The 24,062-nt window shown below is 39.6% G+C and overlaps 3 protein-coding genes across 4 annotated transcripts; 2 read left to right on the top strand and 1 right to left on the bottom strand.

Annotated features, from left to right (window-relative positions):
* The first annotated feature begins 358 nt into the window (after window positions 1-358).
* On the top strand, window positions 359-9,108 carry LOC140363321 (transmembrane prolyl 4-hydroxylase-like). 2 transcript variants are annotated; one of them, XM_072449821.1, is made up of 10 exons: window positions 359-1,020; window positions 1,066-1,163; window positions 1,716-1,797; window positions 4,869-5,065; window positions 5,141-5,231; window positions 5,816-5,975; window positions 6,456-6,641; window positions 6,803-6,893; window positions 7,963-8,086; window positions 8,789-9,108. In XM_072449821.1, exons 1-10 carry the CDS (start codon window positions 708-710, stop codon window positions 9,001-9,003), a joined length of 1,557 nt encoding a protein of 518 aa, XP_072305922.1. In that variant the 5' UTR covers window positions 359-707; the 3' UTR covers window positions 9,004-9,108. The 2 variants fall into 2 exon arrangements, with proteins under 2 accessions (XP_072305922.1, XP_072305921.1); XM_072449820.1 differs by having other exon boundaries at window positions 359-1,023.
* LOC140363322 (secreted frizzled-related protein 5) lies at window positions 2,304-3,496 on the bottom strand. The gene is made up of 4 exons (XM_072449822.1): window positions 3,151-3,496; window positions 2,894-3,069; window positions 2,729-2,815; window positions 2,304-2,639 (listed from the first exon to the last, which is right to left on the bottom strand). The coding sequence occupies exons 1-4, from the start codon at window positions 3,327-3,329 to the stop codon at window positions 2,320-2,322; spliced, it is 762 nt and encodes a 253-aa protein (XP_072305923.1). The 5' UTR covers window positions 3,330-3,496; the 3' UTR covers window positions 2,304-2,319.
* Window positions 9,109-10,561: 1,453 nt separating the features above from the next.
* Window positions 10,562-23,443, top strand: LOC140363319 (sodium- and chloride-dependent creatine transporter 1). The gene is made up of 14 exons (XM_072449813.1): window positions 10,562-11,075; window positions 11,925-12,218; window positions 14,212-14,343; window positions 14,920-15,232; window positions 15,796-15,928; window positions 16,921-17,055; window positions 17,133-17,236; window positions 18,078-18,202; window positions 18,283-18,395; window positions 19,561-19,701; window positions 20,773-20,875; window positions 20,991-21,091; window positions 21,164-21,334; window positions 22,029-23,443. The coding sequence occupies exons 1-14, from the start codon at window positions 11,045-11,047 to the stop codon at window positions 22,155-22,157; spliced, it is 2,025 nt and encodes a 674-aa protein (XP_072305914.1). The 5' UTR covers window positions 10,562-11,044; the 3' UTR covers window positions 22,158-23,443.
* The last annotated feature ends 619 nt before the right edge of the window (window positions 23,444-24,062 follow it).

Below are 24,062 nucleotides of genomic sequence, written 5' to 3'. Positions count from 1 at the left end.
ATTTTTATGTGTTTGACTTCTTTTGAAAACTATGTGAAATGCAAACCCATCTCGTATTAATAAAATCATTGAAAAATTCTGTATCACTGACTGTATCACTACCGCACGGCAAGAAACAGCAAGTCAGAACTGCTGGGTTACACTAGGACGCAAGTATGACAGCATTTCATTCCTTTTATGTTAACATTTGCAGAAAATCTAACCCAAACACAGCCTACAAACAAACAATGAACAAGTGGCGTTTGCCTATTTCCCGATGATTTAAATTGGCAAGCTTTATACAACACAAGTAGGTTTATGCACTCCCGACGCTAGAGGGAGCTGCAGGTTCGGGCGCAGCTTTGACCTGGCGGTTCGTTTGCGCTCGTGACGCGTCGCCGTGTTGTGGTTGTCAGGGCAGCGTGCGCACCCTTAGCCTGTGATGGGCTGTGATCTCGGGATTAGATGACCTCGATTTGCAAAATAATCACTCACAATAGAAACACTAAGTGACCGAGATATTATATCACTTAGCTCATCGCAGTAGCTTTGTTTTGGGCCGCGCCTGGAGCCTCTTTGGGCCGTAGATTAGCACACGAAGTCGTATTTTTAGCAGCAAGCTAGCAGTTAGCTTCCGCTCCACCGATGATAAGTGATCGGTGATGCTCGCGCTTTTCTGATTGACATTGCTTGTTTATTTTCATCGCGGCTACTTTTGTTGCTTTAAAATGGAGGATGATCAAGAATATTTAAAACAAGATCAACATGAAGAAGAAGAAGAAGAGGAGGGGGGAGAAGAAGAAGAGTTAAGTGAAAGTGAAAAATTACTCTTCCCTCGTCGTCGTCCTCCTTTTCGCTCGACTCGTCTCCACATCCAGAGGAGTAGTGTTTGTTCTCGCGCATATTTCGTCGTTATTATGGTCTTTTTTCATGTGTATATCATAAACGTGATCGCACTTCTGCTTTACGTGCACTACAACAACGGACCCGAGGATCTAATCCCCAGTGATGGGGCTTCTTCCTCCGCCATAAACGGTGGTGGTGGTGGCGGTGACAGCGTTGACAGTGGTGGCGGTGGTGACGGAGGCGGAGGTCCTTTGCCCCGGTCCGCTCCATCGTCAACACAACTTCACGTGGACGATTTCAGTCAAAGTTTAAGTCTGCCTCGCATTGAAGGCATACGGGTGAGACTCATTGTTTTACTAGAGATGTACATTTAATTTTGCAAGGAAATAACGTAAATATTGTTACAAGAAGCTGATCTGGGTTAGCGGTCTGTTGGATCAGTAAACAGTGGCTGTCTGCGTTTACATGTTCACACAAAATCAGGATTTAATAAATTTGTTAGTTAATATATGGATAAAATGACATAAACTGCAAATCATGGTCCCTCACATCTGATTTTACGATTTGCATGTCATTTACATTTTCTCATGAACATGGTCCCTCACAGTTGGTATGAGTAAACTAATTTCTTTCTAATTCTTCATATCAGTGCAGTTTGTTTTTTTTTTCAAGGAAAATTATCCAAACTAATGTGGCAAAGACAAAAATATGATTGTACTTTGTGTTCCAAACAACCATCAGTTTTTTGCTTATAGATGCACAGTAATCTGAAATAATTATTGAGTGATCTTATTATTTGAGTGATCCATTTGTGGGGAGGACCTTGTAAATGTATCCCAGATGTGGACCAAGAAGACTGCACTGACCTTTGCAAATTGACTTGTGTTTAGGTGGGCCACGTCCAGCAGATTTCTCTTGCATCAGACAAAACTCTTGTGATGAAGACCCTGAGTTTAAAGCCACTGATTTTTGGTATGTTACATCAAATTTTAAATTGGTCTCGTCTATGAAACTATATTTTTCTTCTTTAAAGCAATACAAATATAAATCAAGAGCATATCTATAGTATTTCTATAATGATATTTAGACAATATTTTAACAATGCATCAAGAATGTACTAAAATGTGTCTTAGTTGAGGTTCAAGTGCAGTAGAAAACTTGAATTGACCACAAAATGGCAGAAATGCCACTTTATACCCTTGTTGAGATGTGACTAGTCGTTTCTGTCTCTTTTTAATAGTTTTAATTTTAGACAAAAATTGCAATATCACAAATTTTTTGATACATCTCTAATATACTTTTGTATATCTACAGGTGCTTAGCGTGTACATATTTAATAGATACCAACAGACACAGAGATTCAATTATTAAATTAAAGTCAACATATATACTCTCTTTGAAAAAAGGGTTAGGGTTATCTATAAAAGGGTTATCTTTCTATTTGCTGCTCCAGAGTGATCGCTTCGGGTGGACTTAAGTCTTCCGTTTGTTTTTTTAACTCTTGCATTGGTAATGCTTCCATCGACGAGCAGCAGCGATCAGATGTTTGTCACGCTTGTGCCAGAAGTAAGCCTTGTTCACCACAAGGCGCTCTCCTTGCACTGTCCCTGTCACTAAAAAAGTTCCTCCTTGTGAATGTCGTCGAGTCATGTTCCTCACACACGTAGCGTCTCTCTCCAGCCACAGCGCGATGCGGGAGCGAATTTGTCCAACCAGCTGCGGTCCATGCTTCAGAACATCAAACTTACTGGCCAGTGAGAAATGAGACAGACTTGCTGGGCTAGACTTGTAGTGTGTCAGGCGCAGTTTCACAACTTTAATGAAAAGATAGTGGGATTTTTTATCATCATCATGCAAAAATTAATGTATTTTAAACTTAGTATTGTTAGATATTTTAACTCACCAAAATCATTTCTACAAAAAGTCTCCAACGTTTCCTTGGTAGAGACACTTTCCTCTAGTTCACAGTCCCGACAGCTGGCCTGCGGAACTGAAAGATCCAACACCTTATTTTGATTTTAAAGTTCTTATATTGAAATCTAGCTGTATAGTATGTTTAGTGTGTTACCTCTTCGTCTCCCTGGCTGAAACGTGCTGTTGGTTATGGAGGAGATGCACATGAGGTGATCTGCAGGATATTGGTCACAGCGCAGGATTTCAGGCCAGGGATAACCATAGCACTTCATGATCGGTGCACAGCTGTCTCTGACCCTTTCACACAAACTTCTGCAGGGGGATATAAACCTAGAACAAAACACCATTACTGTTAAAAACATATATGTGGTTGTTTGCCTGATTTGAGCAAATAAACAAATGAGCTGTTACCTGTCGATGCAAATTGGTGCAAAGAGAGAGCAGAGAAAGATGCGAGCATCCGGGTGGCACTCGCGGGCAAGGAGTGGCAGCCAACTAGCACTCTGTTGTACAGCCTCTGCAGGAGATTCATGGCCCAACAAGTTGGGCATTCTCATATTTTCATAGCCAATGTTTTGGCACAAAGCCATATTTGAGGGGATGGGAATGCAGCGAGAGGAGATCCGGGGCTCCCACAGGCCACCTTCACTCTCAGAGTGAGCGGATTTAAAAGCAGCGTCTGTTCCAAGGTCTCCCCAGATCTTACTGTCCTCAACCACTGGCTCCACTTCTGGACTGGTCCTTCGGTTTCCTCTGTTCGAACTTGATCTAAGTGAACTTAAACCCCTCCTGTCTCCTCCTCTTCCCCTTCCTGAGCTTAGCGCTGATGTGCTGCTGGATTCAGCAAGCAATAGCAGAAAAAGAGTTGCAAAAAATGAGGACATGTTGAAAATAAGGACAGCGCTTCATCCAGTTGCTGGAGGTTCTTCCTGCGTGGCAGAGTTGTAGGATTGCTGTATTTATGCAAAGTGATGATGGCACATGCATTGGCTGGTGGGCGGAGCTCAGACCATTTGCATTAATGAGCTGATTGTTACTGAAGAAACAGTTGTTTTTATGCAATTTAATTACTTGGAATAGATTTCTTTCAAAATTTGAATTGAAGAGAATCTTCTCAATTCTTCTATCAGTTCACCAAGTCTCATGCTTCAATATAATTTAGATATTTTAAGACACCTTGGCATGTTTGACACAAACAGACTTGGGCTGCCCTGCTGCGTGCCCATGGCCTGATTCTTGTGCAGACAAGCAGGTCACTTCGTTTCCGGAGTAAATAATAAAACTGTGTTAGGTGGGAGGAGTGGACTTCTATTCTTCGTCATTCATATCAGTTTTCAGAGTAATGAGGCCTGACTGGACAATGGGATTAACCAAATGAACACAAGTGTAAAGGCCTCCACTGTACAGGAAGCCAATTTGCCAGGATGTTTTTATTAGGCATACAAGTACCGGTAATTAAAACACACGAAATACTCTACTGCAGAAATCACTCAAGCATGAACCGGAAAAGTGTTGAAATGTACTGAAAGCTGATGATTATGCTTCTTATATTATTAAATAATGTACTTAGTACTTGTACATTTACTGAGCTTGTATACTTGAAATGTATTTACTATTTTTAGTTGTGTTGCCTTATTATTTAAAGGTGTATTCACTTGTTTTCCTTAGTAATGAATTCTAAAGTGACACTAATTTCATCAAATTAAGAACAATGAATCACTTTTCACTTTAGGTGTGAGGAAGTTTCTATGCTACCACAGATTTTTCCAGTTAAATGTGAACACTAAGGTAGGGTAATTCGCACCTAATTGTTAAACTTTTAACTAATCACCGTCTGCAGGTCAAAGGTGTGAAAGATTAGCAATGTCTGCATTTAATTCATGAGCATCATGTTAACCACTTTCTATTGCTCGCTACTAAGCCCTAACTTTTTACTGACTTCTACTTGCTTCTGCATAATAATTTTAATCATTTGATATAGCAAACTTTCATTTAAATATTTTCTGCTCATTTCAGACTTTCTTAGAAATTGTGAGTGCCTGAAGTCTATTTGTTGTGTTATGTTCTTCTGTCCTACTTTTCATTTAGCCACTGCATTTATATACAATTAATGTGGTGGTGTTCTCCAGAGATCCCTGGTTTTCTCTTGGAGGAGGAGTGCCGTGTGGTGGTCCAGCTGGCCCAGCTGAAGGGCCTCATGGAGACTCAGACACCAGCTCTGGTTCAGGGGCACGATGAGTCTAACCTGCCCTTGCTCTCTCTCAGCACTGAGGAAGTCTTTGGTCTGCTGGACCTTAATCAGGATGGTCTACTGCACAAACAGGAGGTTGGTTCTGTCTTTAGAATTTACCTCTTTAAAAGATTGTAAATGCATGTTAACCTTGTTTGTTTCTTTCTGTAGATTGTGAGTCATTCTCGCTCTCGAGATGGCACTTGGCTAAATGCAGATAGTTTGCGGCAAATTCTGTTCAACCTGGAGGCCAGTTCAACAGGTTTGTCCCTCTGAAATTAAATTGAAACACTAATTGTTTTAATTGTATTAATTAATAGTATTTTTTATTCATTTTATTTAAAAGGGGACCGTGTGCAATTAGAACGTAAATGTTGCCATTTGATGCATTGTACCAGAGTTAGCCATTGGCTAATTTACATCTGCAGTCTCTTGCCAGGGAAAAGAACAACCCACAAACATTTTGACGATACAGAAAGCACACTCAAGCACATACACTATTCACACACATTATTGACAATTATGTGATTCTGTTCAATGGAGGACACCATTTTGACATGTGTTTTTGCCCTCTATTGTACTTGTCACGAGCTGGATGCGCCTCGTACTGTCTCATTAAAACCGGAACTCACCTCCTCTATACCCCTCCCTTCTCCACTTACCTCCTCTCACCCCATTGTTGTCGATGGGAAGAGGCCTCCTATTGACGGATATGGGGGCTTTGGTTGATTAAATTCATATTAAAAGTAAATAGTTAGGAGGACAACTGGAGGAGGATACAGATTATTACAGACCTGAATGCAGAGTGGCAATCTGACTGTGTGTGTGTTTTTTGTTTTTTTACAGGAACAATAACTTTGGAGGACTTCCAACATATCTATGCTAAATCCCAAAGTACGGCACAACGCACTAGAAGGCTCACAAATCAATACAAGCAGAGAAGCAAAAACACATGGCTGTATCAAGGCCAAGGGTCTCATCATGTGCTTCGGACGCTCAAAAAGAGGTAATCTTTTATGTACAGTTATTTCAGGCTTTTTCTGTCAAGACTGGCTCTAACTTATAGCTCTAACAAATCTGAGAAGTCCACTCAGAGTATCACAAACACAAGATCGGTGTAATATTGCAGTGATGTTTGCACTTCTGTAACTGCGATCCACATGATCTCTGGGAAGCTAAGTCGATGTCCTGGTTAGCTCTTTGACTACTCGGTTGAAGATCCAGGTTTTTGTTTGTTCCCAAAGGAAATTGAATTTTTTCATATTAAGGATTCCATCAGGATCAATCAGTGGAATCTTGTAAACGGCCCCCCTCTGAAGGACGGTTACAGTCTTTGAATTTATAACTTGTTTCCAATTTTTATTCTAATTTGCTGTAAGACTTAATTAGTTTTGCATGCAGCCATAAAAAAAAAAACACTTAACAAAGTTCCTACATGTATGTTTATGTTATTTTATTTATTGTGTCTGTACTTTTCTTTTCTCAGAGTGATTGGCTTGACTCGTCTGCCTTCGTCACTGGTTGAGCTGAGTGAACCTTTGCAGGTGATTAAATATGAACATGGAGACTACAGCGATGCGCACTACGACAGCAGCCCCACAAACCTTGAGACTTCCTGTGCACACACGCGTTTAGCCAGCAACGCATCCTCTGTCACTGAGGTCTCCTGCAGGTATGCAGTAAGGTTATTTTAAAGAAAGTCATCAAAGAAAGTGATCATACTAAATCCTACAAATGGCTCCAGTTATTTGTTGGTGTGTTGTATTAAGCTAACCATAAAATATTTCAGTATTAATTCATAATAATAAACCTGGACTTTTGTCACATTTTTAGGTACCTGACTGTGCAATTCTACCTCAGTTCTGTGGAGGAAGGAGGTGAGACCACCTTCCCTGTGGCAGATAATCGCACCTATGATGAAGACGTGAGTGTTAACTTACATTATGGCATACATGTTACATATATTTATGCTAACATATCATAGCTTTTGTCCAATTTAATTCATTCAATTATTTTTTTTTACTTCCAAAATTACAACAGCAGTTGATCGGATCGGCAACAAGGAAATAGAGAAGCAAAGTAAAAAATGTTCACAAGAATTTAGCAAATGGATAAATGTCGCAGCATCCCCTGTCCTTAGATCCTCCTCGGCGAGGAAAAAATACAAAAAAAAGCTATTTCAAAGAGGAATGTTTTTAGCCTGGTCTTAAATGAAGAGACTGTGTCGGCCTCTTTGACACTGAAATTTCCCCACTGTGGCACAAAGGCTTGTCTTATCTTATCTTATGGACAGGGAGTTGGTTCCATAACACAGGCGCTTGGTAGCTAAACGCTCTACCTCCTATCGTGCTTTTAGAGACTCTTGGGACCACCAGAAGTCCAGCATTTTGAGAGCGAAGAGCGCTGTTTGGACAATTTGGCAGATATAGCATCTTTGAGGTAGACGAGGCCATGTCATTTTTGGCTTTGTAAGTCAGGAGGATTTTAAATTTGATTCTAAACTCAACAGGAGCCAGTGAAGTTTCTTTTAGTTCATGTTTGTAATCTTGCTGCTGTTTTGAAACAGTTGAAAGCTTTTTATGGAGCTTTCAGGACTATTAGGAGTTGCAATAGTCTAATCTAGATGCAAAAAAATAATGGATACATTTTTCAGCATCACTTTTAGGCAGGATATTTATTATTTTAGCTATATTACACAGATGAAAGTAGCCTGTTTTGCAGGCTTGATTTATATTCACCTTGGTCTTGGTCAAATAAGACTCCAAGGTTTCTTACAGTAGAATTGGAGGCTACACTGACATTGTCCGGTGTGACTATCATCTCTGAGAAAGATGTTTAGGGCCTAGTTAAGAAGAAAATAATTGAGTATCATCCAGGTTTTTACATCCTTCACACAAGCACAAAGTCTGTCTACTTGAGCGGTCTGGTCGGGTTTCTTTGATGAATACAGATGTATGGCATCTGCTTCTGATTCTTCTGTGATTTTCTTCTAGGGTCTGGTCCAAGATGGTGTTGATTTGACAGATGCGCAACAAATGTGTCACAAAGGAAACCTTCGAGTAAAACCAGCTGTTGGCACAGCTCTGCTTTGGTACAATCACCTCTCTGATGGAAAAGGTAAGCAGCCAGATCTATTTCAGTGTATCACATATCCGTATAATGGACTAGTGTTTGCAAATGTTGAATCACTAGGTTTATTAAATATTTAATCCTATATCCATTAAGATGTCAGTTCTTTAGGACAAGAGAATGCCCAACCTCATCTGATCTGTACTGGGTCTGGTCAGTACTTGATGGGAAACCACTGGGAAAACCAGGTGGTGGTAAGAAGTTCCTTCAGTCTGCCCCAAGGCACCTGTGGCTACAGTTTTACCACCACCGAATATGGGGTGAATGAATAATGCAGAACATTTTCCTTTGGGGGTCTTGAAAGGTGCTATATAAGTTCAGTACATTATTATTATTATTATTATTATTATTATTATTATTATTATTATTATTATTATTATTATTATTATTATTATTTTAGTCATTTACATTGTCAAACTATTGTTCTCAAGTTTGGTTTTCCTTCGTAGAATGTTTTAGAATGACTAGGGACGTTTATATCAACTTCAGAATCCGAATCCGACAGGGTTTTTTGCCAATGAACAGAATTCACAAGCATAGGAACCTGTCTTGGTGATTCGGTGCAACATGAAACAATGAATAAGTCACAAAGAGAAACAATTTAAATCTGCTCTGGGATAAAATAACAATAAGCTATAAGAGAAAACATAAGAACGAACTTGTAACAATGTAATCACTCTTTACTTTCAGGTTGGATGGGTGAGATGGACGAGTACTCCCTCCGTGGAGACTGTCCAGTCAAACGGGGGCTGAAGTGGGTGGCCAGTAGCTGGATAAATGTGGATCCAGATCACCTCCAACAGGCCCGATACCAGAGACTAGTGGCTCAAAGACACCAGGCACAGTCAGGCCGAGAGGAGTACTACCAGCCTCTCTCACACAACAACCTCCACCAGGATCTATAGCCAGAATGATATTCAGTCCCTTATTTTTAAAAAGGTACTATTTCATATTCAAAAAGGCTTTTTACAGACCCCATTGACCATTCCATTTTTTTGAGGTTGAAGATGCAATCAAGTTGAAATCTACTTTTAAATGTGTTATTCTTTTATTTTTTTTTTATTTTTTTGTTTAATGCAAAGCGGTTTTACTATGGCTATTCAACATAATAACTATGTTTTTTTTTCATCAAATTGAGATTTTTTTCTCTAGTTCAGATTTAAATTGAGATGCATTTTAAGTGTTATCATTACTTTATTGAGAAAAGTACCGGTACTCTTAATCATCACAGCTAAAGGGAACGCATGCTTGAATTTGTTTGCGCGCGAATGTTTAATCTACTGTTTACTGCTCCGTTTGAATTGAATTACTGAATAAAATTAGATTCCACTATGTACTATGTACACATAGGCATTAAAAATAATAGCAATATGTTATTGGACATTTTATATTTACTCATGCCTTTTAGGAAACATGCACAAAAGACTTGTCAACATATCCCAGCAGTATTATTGTTTAGAGACCTCCATGTATTTTAAGACAAAATCATTTGTAAATGTGTTGCAAAGGGAAGATTGATTTTTGGATTAAATCTGACGTCAAAATTTGTATAAAAACATGGGGCTAATGAAAACTACAATTACCCCAATGAGTCTTTGGTTGACATAAACAAATACTTTAACTGCTTTATTTATTATTTTGTTTTCACAACTGAAATATTTAAGTTATTTTGATGTCTTATTAGTTTGTTATTTATTAATGCTATTTTATTTAGTTTGTCTGATTGCTTATTTATTATATGTGATGTTGCACATGAGTCAACAAATCTCTTTGTATCTGGTCGGGATAATAATAAAAACCCATCATGTCATAAGAATACTGACGTCAAGCTTTTTATTACTTGCATTTTGCGTCACTTGCATTTTTTGTGCAGTTCGTGTAACAAACCGCGAGATGGCGCCAATGTCCTATTGTCCTACAGTAAAATGTCCATGATTCATTTCGTCCCCAACGTTTGACTGGGACTTTGACTGCTACTTCTTCAGAAAATAGTGGTATAGGTAATAGTGGCGCGCTCTTGATATGGGTCACTTTTATTGGCTGTAAGTCATAACCATAGCCACCGTGAATACACAGTTTGTATGAGATTAATTTCGTGTACAGTAACACACATTAGTTGGCACATTATAATCGCCTCAGCCTGACCTGTGCATTCCGATATTCCATTTACTCTCAAATCAAGAGCCGCCTTAAAGTAACCTACACTTTTTTACAAAAGCTCGTGTCTCTCCGGAGGCTCCCGTGAGCATCATTCATCTACAGTTATTCGTGCGGTATCAGGTCAAGGACATATGTGCGTAATAAACCCATCCGTGTGACTTGTGATCGACGTTGCTGCTGCTGCTGCTGCTGCTGCTGATGATGATGATGTGGGCGCCGCACTGCCTCGGCGCAGCCAATCACGTGCGCCGCTGCGGGAGGGGGGCGGGCTCTGCGTCCGTCACGGCTCCGCGGCTCTGACAGCGCAGCAGACCCCGCAGATCCCCCCGAGCAGAGCACATTATCCGTCTGTCGAGGCGCGGCATCATTTGCAGGTTCATGGTCTTTTGACTTCGCTTTTTTTTTTCCAATTCCGACTCGAGACTCTTCTTAAGGCTCAGTATTACTTTCATCTAACTGTCATCCATGAGATTCTTCAGGCTTACCTTCAAGTGCTTCGTCGACTGCTTTTGAATCTCCAGTGTCTACGGCGATCCTGACGGCGGCGCTTTATTACTTTCCATCTCTTGGCTGAGCTGATTGATATAAAAAAATAAAAAAAAAAATAAAAAAAATAACAATCTGAGATATTTATTAATACTGAGAAGGGAGGATAAACTCAGAGAAAACAGAAAATAGCCGGTGCGCTGCCTGCATCCCAGTGTCTGCCCGAGCTGCACGTTTGAGCCAGATATAATCCAACCTAAACTCTTGACTCTGAGAACATATTTTAGCCGTGTCCAAACAATGTCACCTGAAGTGGAAGATAACAACCACGGTGAGTAACATAGTCTCCACTGTTGTGTATATATATATATATATATATATATAGAGAGAGATTTTTTTTTTCATTGTCTGTACTAACCTCTAGCTCCTCATTATGCCTCGGTCTTCAGTCCCATTTATAAAGACCTATCCACACACAATTACAATACACTTCTTTAATTGTAGATTCATGGAAAATGTGGCTTTGTTTGGTGGTTATTAAAGCCACACCAGGCTAATTAATTTTGAGTAACAATTTGTAAAACCTTAATTACCTCTAATGTTTTTATAGGCCTAGCGTACATAAGATGTTATCCAAATCCTGCATGAAAATGGACATTTGTAATAATCTGCTATTCATGCATTTCCCCAGCTTGTTAATGCTCCCCCTCAAACTGCTCTGATCTGGATTGAGCTGCTTTGCTTTGCATCCAGACCTGAGCAGCTCACTTTATGCAAGTGGATACCACCAAAGAAGTCACAATCATGTGTGTTTTGTGTAATAACAATCTGTGTAAAGACTTGATCGACCCAATGATTCTGAAGGAGACATAGCTCTGCCACAGTGAGCAGTGGCTGTCTACGACCCACCTCCTCTCACTGTAGCACCGCATCTCATTTATCACTGTGTCAGAAATATGGCTGCACTTGTCCGCACAGGTCTCTATGACGCCAAAGACAACAAACTGCTTTTCTACAACTGATAGTTTAAAAAAGGACATTTTAGTAATACCGTTTTAGAGAAAGAAGCAGCGATTTGTGTCTTTGCTAGGGGTTTTATCACTAACATGACACTTTTCTGTCAGTCCTCTGCTTTGTTCCAGTAATGGCCCATGTCATTTATGTTGCTCTATGTTTCCAGGTGAGATGTCCCTTCCACAGTTGGAGGCAGGGACTCTTTCTGAGGAGGAGAGCATTGGGTCAGTGCGGCCCCTGGTGCCTAGCACAGGTTCAGGGTGTGGTGATGGTAGCGGGGCTGGCCCTCCTCCAAATCCTGAGGGTCCTGCAGCTGCAGCCAATGGGGCTGTGGTGGTCCCCATAGTGGAGAGAGAGACCTGGACCAGACAGATGGACTTCATCATGTCCTGTGTGGGCTTTGCCGTGGGCCTGGGAAACGTGTGGCGCTTCCCTTACCTCTGCTACAAGAACGGAGGGGGTAAGGTTCAGGCTAAGACTTATTTTGTCAGTGTCAACAAGTGTTCGTCAATATTTTCTGTATGTTGAAATGTACCAATACGTCACACTTCAAAAAATGTTATGGCAGATCTACATTGGTTTTGAAAGGAATTAGATTAGTAAGTAAACTCTTCAAGTTTACTGGAAAGCTGTAGAGGTTTAATGGCATTAATTAACTGCAGCGGAAACTGTGGTGTAGACACAGTTTCTGTGTTGCAGACACACACACTAAACCTCTTTTTAGTTTACCCTAAACCTAGACATCTTTCACTCATAAAGTCCCGGAGTAAACCGTTGCAGTCGTCTTATAATACTTTGTTACCCAAACAGTGTTGCGTGGTTCTGAGCACGTACACCCTAGGCTGTGCCCACTTTGTGCTATTGCTACTCAATAGACACCAGTTCCCTAATGGTACTTACCCCCCTTCCTCCCTGTGAATAGACATGTGACAATACTTACTACTACTGTAACTGTTTATAGTTCTCGACAACTCCACTTTCATGTGCCAGCCGGTCCTTTATTGAACTTAATGTGATAACAACAGTCTATAGTAATAAAAGTGTTATTATCCTCAGCCCTACCCACTATTTACTTTATGAATATACAAATGTGTCATAGCCCCCGGCGCCCCCCTCCCTGGCACTGTGTCTTGTGACCCTAGACTCTCATACCCACCTTCTGGTGTCATATAACAATGACCAACCTCACACAGAGCACCGCCTGTGCTCCTGCCTCGCACCAGCTTAGGTCACTTTGCAAAGGTGCTCGCTGCAGCTTTCCCTCTGATAAGGAATCATACATTTATGGCACATTGTAACTGTCTTGTGACCCAGCACAACAGTTTTTCCTTACTTGATCTATGAATCAGCCGTGTTGTATAGATCTGTGAAAGGAATTCATTCATGGATCTTTGCACCATTTGAGTACTTGACCAAAGATACTAAATAACTCACTATAATAACTCCAGAACACATGTAAAGAGCCTGAATTAGATGATCTTTGGGGTTGAGTTCTTGCATTGGGACTGTATCTTGACCATTGCGACATAGGCTGGGCTAATATCTGTGCTTGCACATGGCCATTGATGTTGCCAGTGTTGGCGCATTAAAAAGGCCTCTCCACTCTCCTTGCTTCGTTGCTCTGTCCTGTCTCTCCCTCCCCTTCTCACTCACACACGCTGATGTTTCCTTATAAGGTTATGGCCTTCTTCTCTCATCAAGCAACATAAAGAAACAACCAAAGCATGAATGTCAATATAATGAAAATTTTAGATTATAGTATAATTGTGCATTTTAGTCTTTGGACTATTCAACCACTGCTTTCTTTCATCATTGTCCTTCCTGTGTCCGTTTTTCCTTCCTATTCTGCGTCAGAGCAGGTCACATGATCCCCCTCCCATCTTTACACTCTATGTTGGTCATGCTAATTTATTTTCTATATCTCTGGAAATAGAGTTAAATGCCCAGTGCGACGTGTAAATATAGACTTCTTCTTGTCTGTGTATATTTTTACTTCCAGGATGTTGCGTAAAAACACAGTTGTTATTTATAGTAAGTACTGTAGGTATTGATAAAGAATCCATCTTGAGTTTATGACTGCTATTTGAAAATATCTTTGAATGCTGCTCCAGTAATAACTGTAGACATGACAAATGTTCAATTCAATATAAATATGTATACAGTATACAGTACAAGTGGTCAAAACCAGAATACATTTTTTAAAATCAAATCTAGATACTACAAGACACAATTTGCGACATGTTGTGTTGTCGTAGAGAGGATTTATCAGTTGTAGATGCCTTTGTCTCCACATTTAAGTTCAAGGACAGTAGCGGCTAAATGTTTGTGGAACAAGAGACAACACGGTTATCTAACCCTTATCTCCAGCATACAGTTTTATTTTTGGCCTCATCTGCCTAGATATATGTATGTGGCTGAATTATGATCAGTCTGTTTTTGTGTCTATTTTTCAGGGGTTTTCCTTATTCCCTACCTGCTGATTGTTTTTATTGGAGGTATCCCTGTCTTCTTTTTGGAGATTGCGCTTGGACAATTCATGAAGCAAGGAGGAGTTTCTGCTTGGAATATTGCACCTCTTTTCAAAGGTAGATCGTTTTTAAAGGTCATATACAAATTATGTAACTGTGGTAACTGCCATTTTTTGAAGAATTATTACAGTTCTCTTAATTTGGTAGAAATAATGTGCTTCACAAAGTAAAAATTCTGTTGCCAATTTTAAACTATCAGTGGCTTTTTGTCATTTTACGTTACATTTTACTGGCTCAAAGTTACTTATCATATTTTCTGGACTATAAGTCGCACCAGAGTATAAGTTGCACCGGCCAAAAAATAATAGAGAAGAAAAAACATAAGTTGCACTGGAGTATGAAATGCGGTTACAAGTGTGAAAATAACAAATAATATCACATATAAGTCGCTCCGGAGTTTAAGTATAAGTATATAAGTATAAATATAAGTACAAGTCGCACCCCGGCCAAAACTATGAAAAAAAGTGTGACTTATAGTTAAAATACGGTAAATGTTACGTCATATGGTCTACTGCTACACATGTTATGTTATGTATGAGATTTGATTACGTTCAACTTACATACTGTCTAATTTACCGGTAATATTCTTTTTTTAATATTTTATCCTACCTCAATTATTCTCTCTCCTTTCAGGTTTGGGCTTGGCCTCTATGGTGATTGTGTTCTTCTGTAACACTTACTACATAATGATTCTGGTGTGGGGCTTGTACTTCCTGTTTCACTCCTTCACAACCCCTCTCCCCTGGGCCACATGTGGGCATTCGTGGAACACCCCTAACTGCACACAGGACTTCAGACGCTCCTGTCTCAACCACACCACTACATCTGGACCCTTGAGCTCCTCTAACCTGTCCCTCTCTGCACCATTTAACCTGTCCTTGGCCCTCTACAATGGGACCTGCTTGGAGCAAGAGGGCATGCGTTCCCCTGTCATCGAGTTTTGGGAGTATGTAGTCATCATTGATATTTTATATTTTTATAGCGGTAAAAATCACTCAAATTGACTTCTCCTGACTGTAACAAAGCAGGCAAATATGCATTACTAAAAAAGACCATCTGATCTATAACAAAGGACTGCTCGGTTGCCAAAATAAACGTGTTTTGACAGCAAACAAACTGTCCAATTACTTCGGTTGTTATATATAGATGTTATAGGGGCGGCAGTAGCTCAGTGGTAGAGTGCTCGTCTTCTGATCCAAAGGTCGGCGGTTCGACTCTCCGACAGAGCGGTCAGATCCACTGGCCCGCAGGTTGGCGGTGCGATTGCAGCTGCCTCATGTGAATACTGCCGTTGTGTCCTTGGACAAGACACTTAACCCAACTCGCCCCCCAGTGTCTGCGAACATCAGGGGTGTGAATGTGTGTGTGAATGGGTGACTGGTTCCTTGATGTAAAGCGCTTTGAGTACCTTGACTTGATTTATATAGCGCTTTTCAAGGTACTCAAAGCGCTATATAAATGTGACCATTTATACACATTTGATCAATAATATATTGTATGTTTTCATAGGCGTAAAGTGCTCCGGATCTCGGGAGGTCTTGATGAGCCCGGTGCCATCAGCTACGAGATGGTGCTGTGTCTAATAGTCACTTGGATCATCGTTTACTTCTGTATGTGGAAAGGAGTTAAATCCACCGGCAAGGTAAAGCCCTCTCTGTTGACTGTGATGTGACATGTTAATGTTTGTTGATGTGCATTGAGTCCAGAATATTGCTACTAGTCCGACCTGATACAAAGCATGTTCCCTTATGCAGATGTTCCCTTTGATCCTAATGAGGGCCAGACTTTTATGAAATCATATTTAACAAAATAACTTTGAGAGAATTTAGTGTGTAACCTGTTTTTTTCTGAATATTACACCCGTGCAGAATGAGTCAGATTAGAAACAGCAGTTTGTCTTCACTTTTGTTTGTTGTCCTAATAAATGATATCTTTATTTTGTGATTTTTATTCAATTTAATATTGAATGAAACCTTTAGCTCTCTTATTAAATCCAAAGGCAATAAGGCAGACAATAAATCTATGAATTGTCTTGTTTAGACAGTACATTGTTAGCAGCAGTTTGTTTCTGTGGTAAGAGTACTTTGCAGCCAGCATTAAGCTGATTATTGACTTGTAATATTTCAGGTCAGAGAAAGGATTTGTGTTTGTTTACAAAGGACAACAGTGAATGTGTTTTGACTGACAGATTGAAACTTATTTGTGCAGTTGATCACAAGGGTCATATTTGTCTGAAAAGGTTGGCAAAAACCCCTGCTATTGCAGGAGGTTTACAAATTGTCTGGCTTTCCATTTACAGGCTACCTTTTCTCCAAAGTAACATGACAGGCCCATTACATCTGCAGGAGGGACCAAATGGGCCTCTTCTTATGAGTATTTTCAGCAGGTAATGGCTTAATACAAGTGATCATGTAAAGAATCAAAACATACTTGATAAAACCAAAACATTAGTAGAGTAATAGCAATTGGAGCATATATTAACCTGTTTCAGATAGTACATTGACATCCTGTGTGTACATACTGTAGCTGTGTAGCTTAGATTCTTTAACTCAAAAGGTTAGAAGTATTTTTATTCCCCTCCCTCAGACAAACCCTACTGTAGTCTCATTTGCTCTACTTTTTGTTCTTTTACAGGTAGTGTATTTCACTGCCCTATTCCCTTACCTGGTCCTGGTGGTGCTGTTGGCCCATGGAGTCACTCTGCCTGGAGCTTTAGACGGGATTGTATACTACCTGAAACCAAATTGGTCAAAACTCGGAGAGGCTCAGGTAGGACATTGAACCATCTTAAAGAAATAATGCAACGTTGCTCTCACATGATCCTGTTAAATCATATCACTTGTTAGGTTTGGATTGATGCAGGAACTCAAATCTTCTTCTCTTATGCCATTGGACTTGGGGCTCTGACTGCTCTTGGAAGCTATAACCGCTTTCACAACAACTGTTACCAGTGAGTTTGGACACTTATGTATTAGTAGAGGCCTTAATTTCCCCGTACCTATGGATTACCAGATTAATTTGACAAAATGTGATAAAATGTTAACATGAAGAATAGTCCATAGGTAGCACTCATTTATTGAAGTCTAAAAATATGAATCTCTACTCATCTAAGTACACATTTTGAGATATGAAAACATGACTTAGTTTTACCACTGCCAAAGGAAATACCACTCCTTCTCTCACCACTGCCATTCTGTCATCTACCTCCATTTACTCCAGTGGGGTAAAAGTGACCCAAGTCTGTTCAGGGGCTTGAAAAGGGCACAGCGAGGAGTCACAATGGCTGCTTTTTCTTTCACATAACCACATCTCGGCTGATGGGCACTTGAATGTCCACAGATGAGTCATGAAGGCTTAAAATGGACTGCAAGGCCATAAGATATATTTGTGGACAAAGGACGAAGGCTATTGCAAGTCACTAATAGAACAGAATGAATGCACAAATGAGAAGGCCACACTTGAACATTTGCATTGTCTACCAGCGTTGTATCACTGATAAGCGATTTTTTTTCATCCATGCAGGAATGCTACCAATGTAATAAAATCTTTTTGACAATGAGATGACAATGAGTCTATAAAATGCACGTTCCTATCTGAACACTGGCAATTTGTTTTTCGTGCTGGCTGGTGTTTAGCTAGCATAGACGATAACGCTTTTAGAGAAATTGCTATTGATCTTGTTATCCCTAGATCCCTAGATCCCTCTCTCCTGCTGCATAAGCATCGTGCTGCAGAGATTATGTTACCTTTCTACATGTATTTTATTCAATGTAACTTTTGTACGTTTGCAGGGATGCGTTCATGTTGGCCCTCATCAACAGTGGGACCAGTTTTTTTGCTGGTTTTGTAGTGTTTTCTGTGCTGGGATTCATGGCTGCAGAACAAGGTGTAGACATCAGTAAGGTTGCAGAAAGCGGTAAGAATACAGTCCTTTATTGAATATTCAGATGGCCAATACAAAGATAAGGATATTGATAGTGTGGTCTGTGTTTGCAGGTCCAGGTCTAGCCTTCATAGCTTACCCCAAAGCTGTGACACTGATGCCCCTTGCACCCCTCTGGGCAGCTCTTTTCTTCTTTATGTTGCTCATCTTGGGTCTGGATAGCCAGGTAACACAGAAAGAGAAATACACTGCCTGTCCAAAAAAAAAGTCACCACAGAAAAAAAGTCACATGCTCTACTAGTTGGTTGGACCATGTGTAGCTTTGATTACAGCATACATATGCTGCGGCTTTGTTTCAATAAGCTTCTGCAATATTAAAATATTAATTTAGCATAATTCCAATGATACATTAGTTTTCACGAGTTAATCTTGTATTGATGATGGGAGAGAGTGACCACTTCACAAAGTCTTCTCCAGCTAATCCCAAACACTCACTCACATTACTAAAAATATGCAGTTAGTCTCAGTCCTGCTGTGGAGTCCACTCAGACTCGGTCTAGACCCACAGTTTGGGTTGAAGACAGTAATTCACTGACTCGGGTTTGTTGCCTACAGTCCATTGTTTTCAGTCGAGGGATTTGTCAATGAGCTTCTGTCTGACTCACTCACAGCAGCTGTCTGTGTCACTCATTTCTCTTACACCTCCTCTTTTTCCAAACAGTAGAAAATACTATGCTCAAGTTAGAAGTATTTTAAATATATTTAAATTGACTAAAGACTAGCACTATTCATATAAAATCAGATTAAAATGTTAGTTAAAGTTACTACCAGCTATATTACTAAATACTGAATGTAAAGTTCTTCTGTCTTCTAATGTTTTCACTACTCTTGTTATCAATTATATTACTCCACGTAAGAGAAATATTAATTATTTTTTTATGATTTAATGTAAATCTATAGTTGTGTAGTATACATTGAATAATCCAAACAGCATCCTTAAGATCCTCACGATATAAACCACTGACCTTAAAACTTTAAAAAGGGTTTTATTCTATTCTATGTCATAATTCAGATCAATTAATATTATGATTTGGTTCCATCTATATTCATGACAATTATAGTTCATTAATAATCATAGTAAATTATCAACCAACAACCAACCAGGCTGCTTTGCGTTTTTCTTACATTATATTGTTAAATGTAGTTATTTATTTAAATGTAGTTAGTAATGGAAGTTTGGTTACTTGTGGTCAATGCTCTGGTCACTGTAGACACCAAAGCCTCTTGCACAAGTGTTCAATTTGAATAATGAAACATAATTTTAGTCAGTAAAAATCTAGTGTAGCACATGCCTTACTTTCTTTGCGTCGTACTGTGTTTGTCCTCCTCAGTTTGTTGGGGTGGAGGGGTTGATCACCGGCATCATGGACATGTTACCTCCCAAGTCCACCCTGGGCTCCCTGCAGCGAGAAGTGGTGGCTGCCATCTGCTGCCTGATCTGCTTCCTCATTGACATGTCGATGGTTACTGAGGTACAGTAAACTATGATTGAGAGAAAAGTGCATGTTATCAACGGCAAAGGAAATGTGTGATCTACATTTACCTCAATCCTCAGAGCTACTGAGGAAACCAGTCTACACCAGATCTTGAAGTACTTTACAGGAGCATTACTGTGTATGTTTTCTGTGGATTTATAGTATCAAGTTGTTGATGAACAAAAGATAAGATACCGATAGTTGCTATTTTATTGCTAAATTACAGAAAAACGCAATTGTCTACTTTAAGGTGGCACATTTTGCAAAATAGTTGTAGTTGTAGTAGTGTGTCTCCACTGTCCTGTCCGGGGAGTTCACCATCTCAGGCCCATAGTTGGTCGTAGTTCCAGTTTACTGTAACTCTGTAACAGGAAAAAGCACTTCTGGACATACAGCAAGGAAAAGGCAAGTTTATTTGTAGAGCACAATTTGTACACAAGGCAATTCACATTACAGGAAAAAATGCATTAAAATAATAAAGACTTGACAGAAATCACAGAGAGAAAGAGAAGAGAGCAAAGAAAATAATTAAATTCATTTGCACAGCTAAACATAACTATTGCCAGAACATTGCCAGAGCACACGACTTATGTGATGGTATTTCCTGGTTCTAGTCAGGACCCGAGCAGCAGCGTTCTGGATGTACTGCAGCTGTTTTACAGCTCGTTTGGAGAGACCAGTGAGCAGGCCGTTACAGTAGTCTAATCTACTGGAGACAAACGCATGGATAAGTCTCTCCAAATCTGGTTTAGACACTATACCTTTGATTTTGGCAATGTTTTTTAGATGGTAAAAAGCTGCTGATGTTACTGATTTGACGTGGCTGTTAAAGTTCAAGTGAGTCCATTATTACCCCCAGATTTCTAACTTGATTTGTAGGTTTTAGAGCGAGACTCTGGAGGTGACTGCTAACACTTTCTCTTTGTTTCTGTGGGCCAAAGATGATGCTCTCAGTAGCTGCACAAGCAGCAAACATCACTGGGAACAGGGAAGGCAGGCTGGAAATAGAGCACACATTAACTATTAAAACGGTGGCCTTATTGAAGACCGTTCTCTCTGTTCTTTTAGGGGGGCATGTATGTCTTCCAGCTGTTTGACTACTACTCTGCCAGTGGCATCACACTTCTATGGCAGGCCTTCTGGGAGTGCGTGGTGATAGCATGGGTTTATGGTAAGGACTTAACATGTCGATTTCAAGGTGAAAACACAGTGGACAAAACACCATATGTAATTTATACATTAACATCTTGAAACAGTCTATGGTATTTAACACTCTGTTTCATCAGGTGCAGACCGCTTTATGGACGACGTGGCTCGAATGATTGGCTATCAGCCCCTGCCATACATGAAGTGGTGTTGGTCCTATATCACACCTTTGGTCTGTGTGGTAAGTGAGCCTCGGTTTTATTTTTTATAGCTGTCAAGACAACCCATAAACGTTTTTTTCATTCATATGTAGGGCGTGTTTTTTTTCCACGTGGTGAACTACAAGCCCTTAACCTACAATACAGTCTACACCTATCCACTGTGGGGTGAACTGCTCGGCTGGGCCCTGGCCTTGTCCTCTATGCTCTGTATCCCTCTCACTGTTCTCTACAAATTGCTGCGATGTAAAGGATCCTTGCGGGAGGTCAGTATAAACAATATGTAATCTAATGTTAACTGTTAGTAATGTCTCCTGGGTTACTAAAATGAATAACGTGTGTTTCCTGGTTGCTGTATTGCTCATGAGCTGTGTTACATAACATCATTAAATTAGTTTATTTTAAGGTTGGTGGATAGTTTCATATTTTAATTGGATTTACTAACTAAATAATCATTGGATCTATATAACGCCTTCCACAGCACTAAAAGTGATTTACAGTGCGTTATTCATTCACTCCGCACTCAGTGGTCGTAAACTACTGTTGTAGCCACAGCTGCCCTGGAGCAGACTGATGGAATTGAGGCTGCCAATCTGCGCCTTTTCTGCCTTTTCAACCACCAACCAATAACTTATGCACTCACAACAGTCATACTAGGCATGGTGGGTGAAGTGTCTTGCCTAAGGACACAACAACAGTTTCCTCTAGCGCCCCACTGCTTACATTTTATATTCAAAACAGAACATTTTATGTGAAAGAGTTGATGCTTATCTGAAAGGTCTTAAGTAGGAAAGCAGAATTCATTTAGCTTTTCTTATTGATAAGTGACACTTATAAGGGTCCAAGGTTATGAACTGAAATCTCAGCTGCAACTGAGCTACAAGTTATGATTGCTAGTAGTACGTACATTAGACCAACAATACAAATCGTAATAACTGATAAACAATTCTGTTTCCACAGCGATGGCAGCACCTCACCACTCCTGTGTGGGGTCGACACCACCTCGAGTACCTGGCCCCTGAGAGCGAAGCCAAGCTGCTGCCCTCCACAGGCACCAAGAGTACACTGCTCTTTGAGAGTGTCATCTAATGCACCTAACATACATTAAAGAAATGTTTCCCTTTCCAAAACTAACTCAGAATTACACCCATGCACGGTGGTGTTCATTTAGTATCATACCTTACAATAGATTGAAACCATGAAAAATCCAGGGTGAAATGGACCAAAGATAATAGTATGACAGAATAATTTGCTCAGCCCACACTATTGACAGGATGACTGACTCTACCTCGCCCCTCTCTCGCCGCTGCCTTTGTGCCGTCCAGTCCCGTCTGTGGTGTGACCAGTGTTGTTGCTGCTGCCCCCTACTCTTCGCTGTGGTCAAGAACATATTTAGCGCCATAAGTTGTCCTGTCATAATAAGTAGGCATCATAAGAGAGCTGCACAATATCAGAATAAAACATCCTACAAGATATTTTTCAAAACCACGCACTCACTTTTTTTTATTATTAGTTATTTTGAACTGGGACAATGCACCTTAATGAACATTTCTGTAAATGTGTTTCTTCTGTTTGAAACAAAATATTTCCCCTTCAAAAATTCCAAGATACAACATTTTTTGTTCTATTAGGAATGAACCATAAGAGGCATCTTTTTTAATTGTTCAAATCATTAGTTGAATTAATTGAAGAACATAATAGCTATACAATATGAAGTTTCATTTAGAAGAAGAAAATGGCTAATACCACTACATTTCCAATATTGTGCAGTTCTATATAAAAATCTAACAATATGAATGAAAAGATCTTAGATGCCATAAGTATGTGTGTCTATCTCCTTTGTGTCGCTTGGTAACACTTTATAATAACTAAATAAGCACTACAGTGTTAGTACTGAGTATTAGTTAGCTGCTGATGTGCCATTTGGAAAGTAGTATTAATAAGCTAGAGATGGTGTTTTAATTCATTAGTAATGAAGTGTTAAATATGTAATAATACAGTTAAGACGATTAACTACATGCTTCAAGCATTTGATTTGATTAAAATTGTGGTTAGTTATTCTAAAGTGTTACAAAACGCTTCAAACCGTGGCATCCCATTTTAACACCACCAATGCTTTTTCTCCACCTGTTTTGTGTACGAAAAAAGCTTCCATTACTTACAAAGAAGAATCAAAAATAGACATTGCCTCAGCTCCACTACCAGATGTGTGTTATAATAGAACTATTGTATTGTATTGTAAAAATCTGTGATCAGTATTTCCACCTTCAAACAAGGTAAAGAGAAGTTTTGATGTGCAAAAGGCAGGTGCAGGGAAACGGGGGAGACGAGATTTGATTTGAAGAATGATGCAATAAATGGCCCAAGATGGAGAAGTGTTTTTCTATGGCTCTTTATTCATAATACTTAAACTACCAACATCATAATATAATACGTTATATCTTTAAAAAAGTAAAAACAACAATGAATATGATGAAGTATCGAAACAGTCAGCAGGTCATCTGCAAGGGGATTTCGAAACTCCTTTCATTCACACATTGTTCAAAGCAGCAGGAAGTTCAGACGTTAAACCACAAGTCTATTCTTTGCTAGTATAAAAAGTACAAGAGATTGACACTTTTTACAAATGGTAAATCATCAATATTTAGTGTCTCTAACATTGCAAAGCACATTGCAGGGCGGCATTTCATTTGAGAGTGCTAGAGAAGTGATACTAGACTTGAGAACAACAAGGCAGTGCTAAAATGTCACATCTAAATAGGGAAACCCCATATTGACAAACTGTAATACATTACTCAGAAATCAGTGGTGATGACAGTAAAAACTTTGCATTTCGGTTTTACTTTAATTTGGTCAGATGTATACATTTTAAGCACACACAGCAAAATATTTTTGAGCTTTTAAGCATCGTAGATTTATAAATTCCCAATTTACAAACTGATACATTTTGGTTTAATCATAATTATCACAGGTTTGCTCTGAAATTTGGTTGAA

The sequence above is a fragment of the Eucyclogobius newberryi genome, unplaced genomic scaffold (genome assembly GCF_026437365.1).
Source record: "Eucyclogobius newberryi isolate DKJ021-1_F unplaced genomic scaffold, fEucNew1.0.hap1 SCAF_17, whole genome shotgun sequence".
NCBI classification, from domain to species: Eukaryota; Metazoa; Chordata; class Actinopteri; order Gobiiformes; family Gobiidae; genus Eucyclogobius; species Eucyclogobius newberryi.
Note: the sequence above shows the minus strand (reverse complement) of the source record. Positions and strands in the feature narration are given on the sequence as shown.

Excerpts from the sequence above, each read along its gene's own strand:
- LOC140363321 (XM_072449820.1), top strand. The coding sequence starts at position 708 with ATGGAGGATGATCAAGAATATTTAAAACAAGATCAACATGAAGAAGAA. Across the intron at positions 5,066-5,140 it reads GTCTACTGCACAAACAGGAG|ATTGTGAGTCATTCTCGCTC; the intron begins GTTGGTTCTGTC and ends TTCTTTCTGTAG. Across the intron at positions 6,642-6,802 it reads GTCACTGAGGTCTCCTGCAG|GTACCTGACTGTGCAATTCT; the intron begins GTATGCAGTAAG and ends TCACATTTTTAG.
- LOC140363322 (XM_072449822.1), bottom strand. The coding sequence starts at position 3,329 with ATGGCTTTGTGCCAAAACATTGGCTATGAAAATATGAGAATGCCCAAC. Across the intron at positions 3,070-3,150 it reads GCACCAATTTGCATCGACAG|GTTTATATCCCCCTGCAGAA; the intron begins GTAACAGCTCAT and ends GTTTTGTTCTAG. Across the intron at positions 2,816-2,893 it reads TCAGCCAGGGAGACGAAGAG|TTCCGCAGGCCAGCTGTCGG; the intron begins GTAACACACTAA and ends TGGATCTTTCAG.
- LOC140363319 (XM_072449813.1), top strand. The coding sequence starts at position 11,045 with ATGTCACCTGAAGTGGAAGATAACAACCACG. Across the intron at positions 12,219-14,211 it reads CTGCTACAAGAACGGAGGGG|GGGTTTTCCTTATTCCCTAC; the intron begins GTAAGGTTCAGG and ends TCTATTTTTCAG. Across the intron at positions 17,237-18,077 it reads TTTCACAACAACTGTTACCA|GGATGCGTTCATGTTGGCCC; the intron begins GTGAGTTTGGAC and ends GTACGTTTGCAG.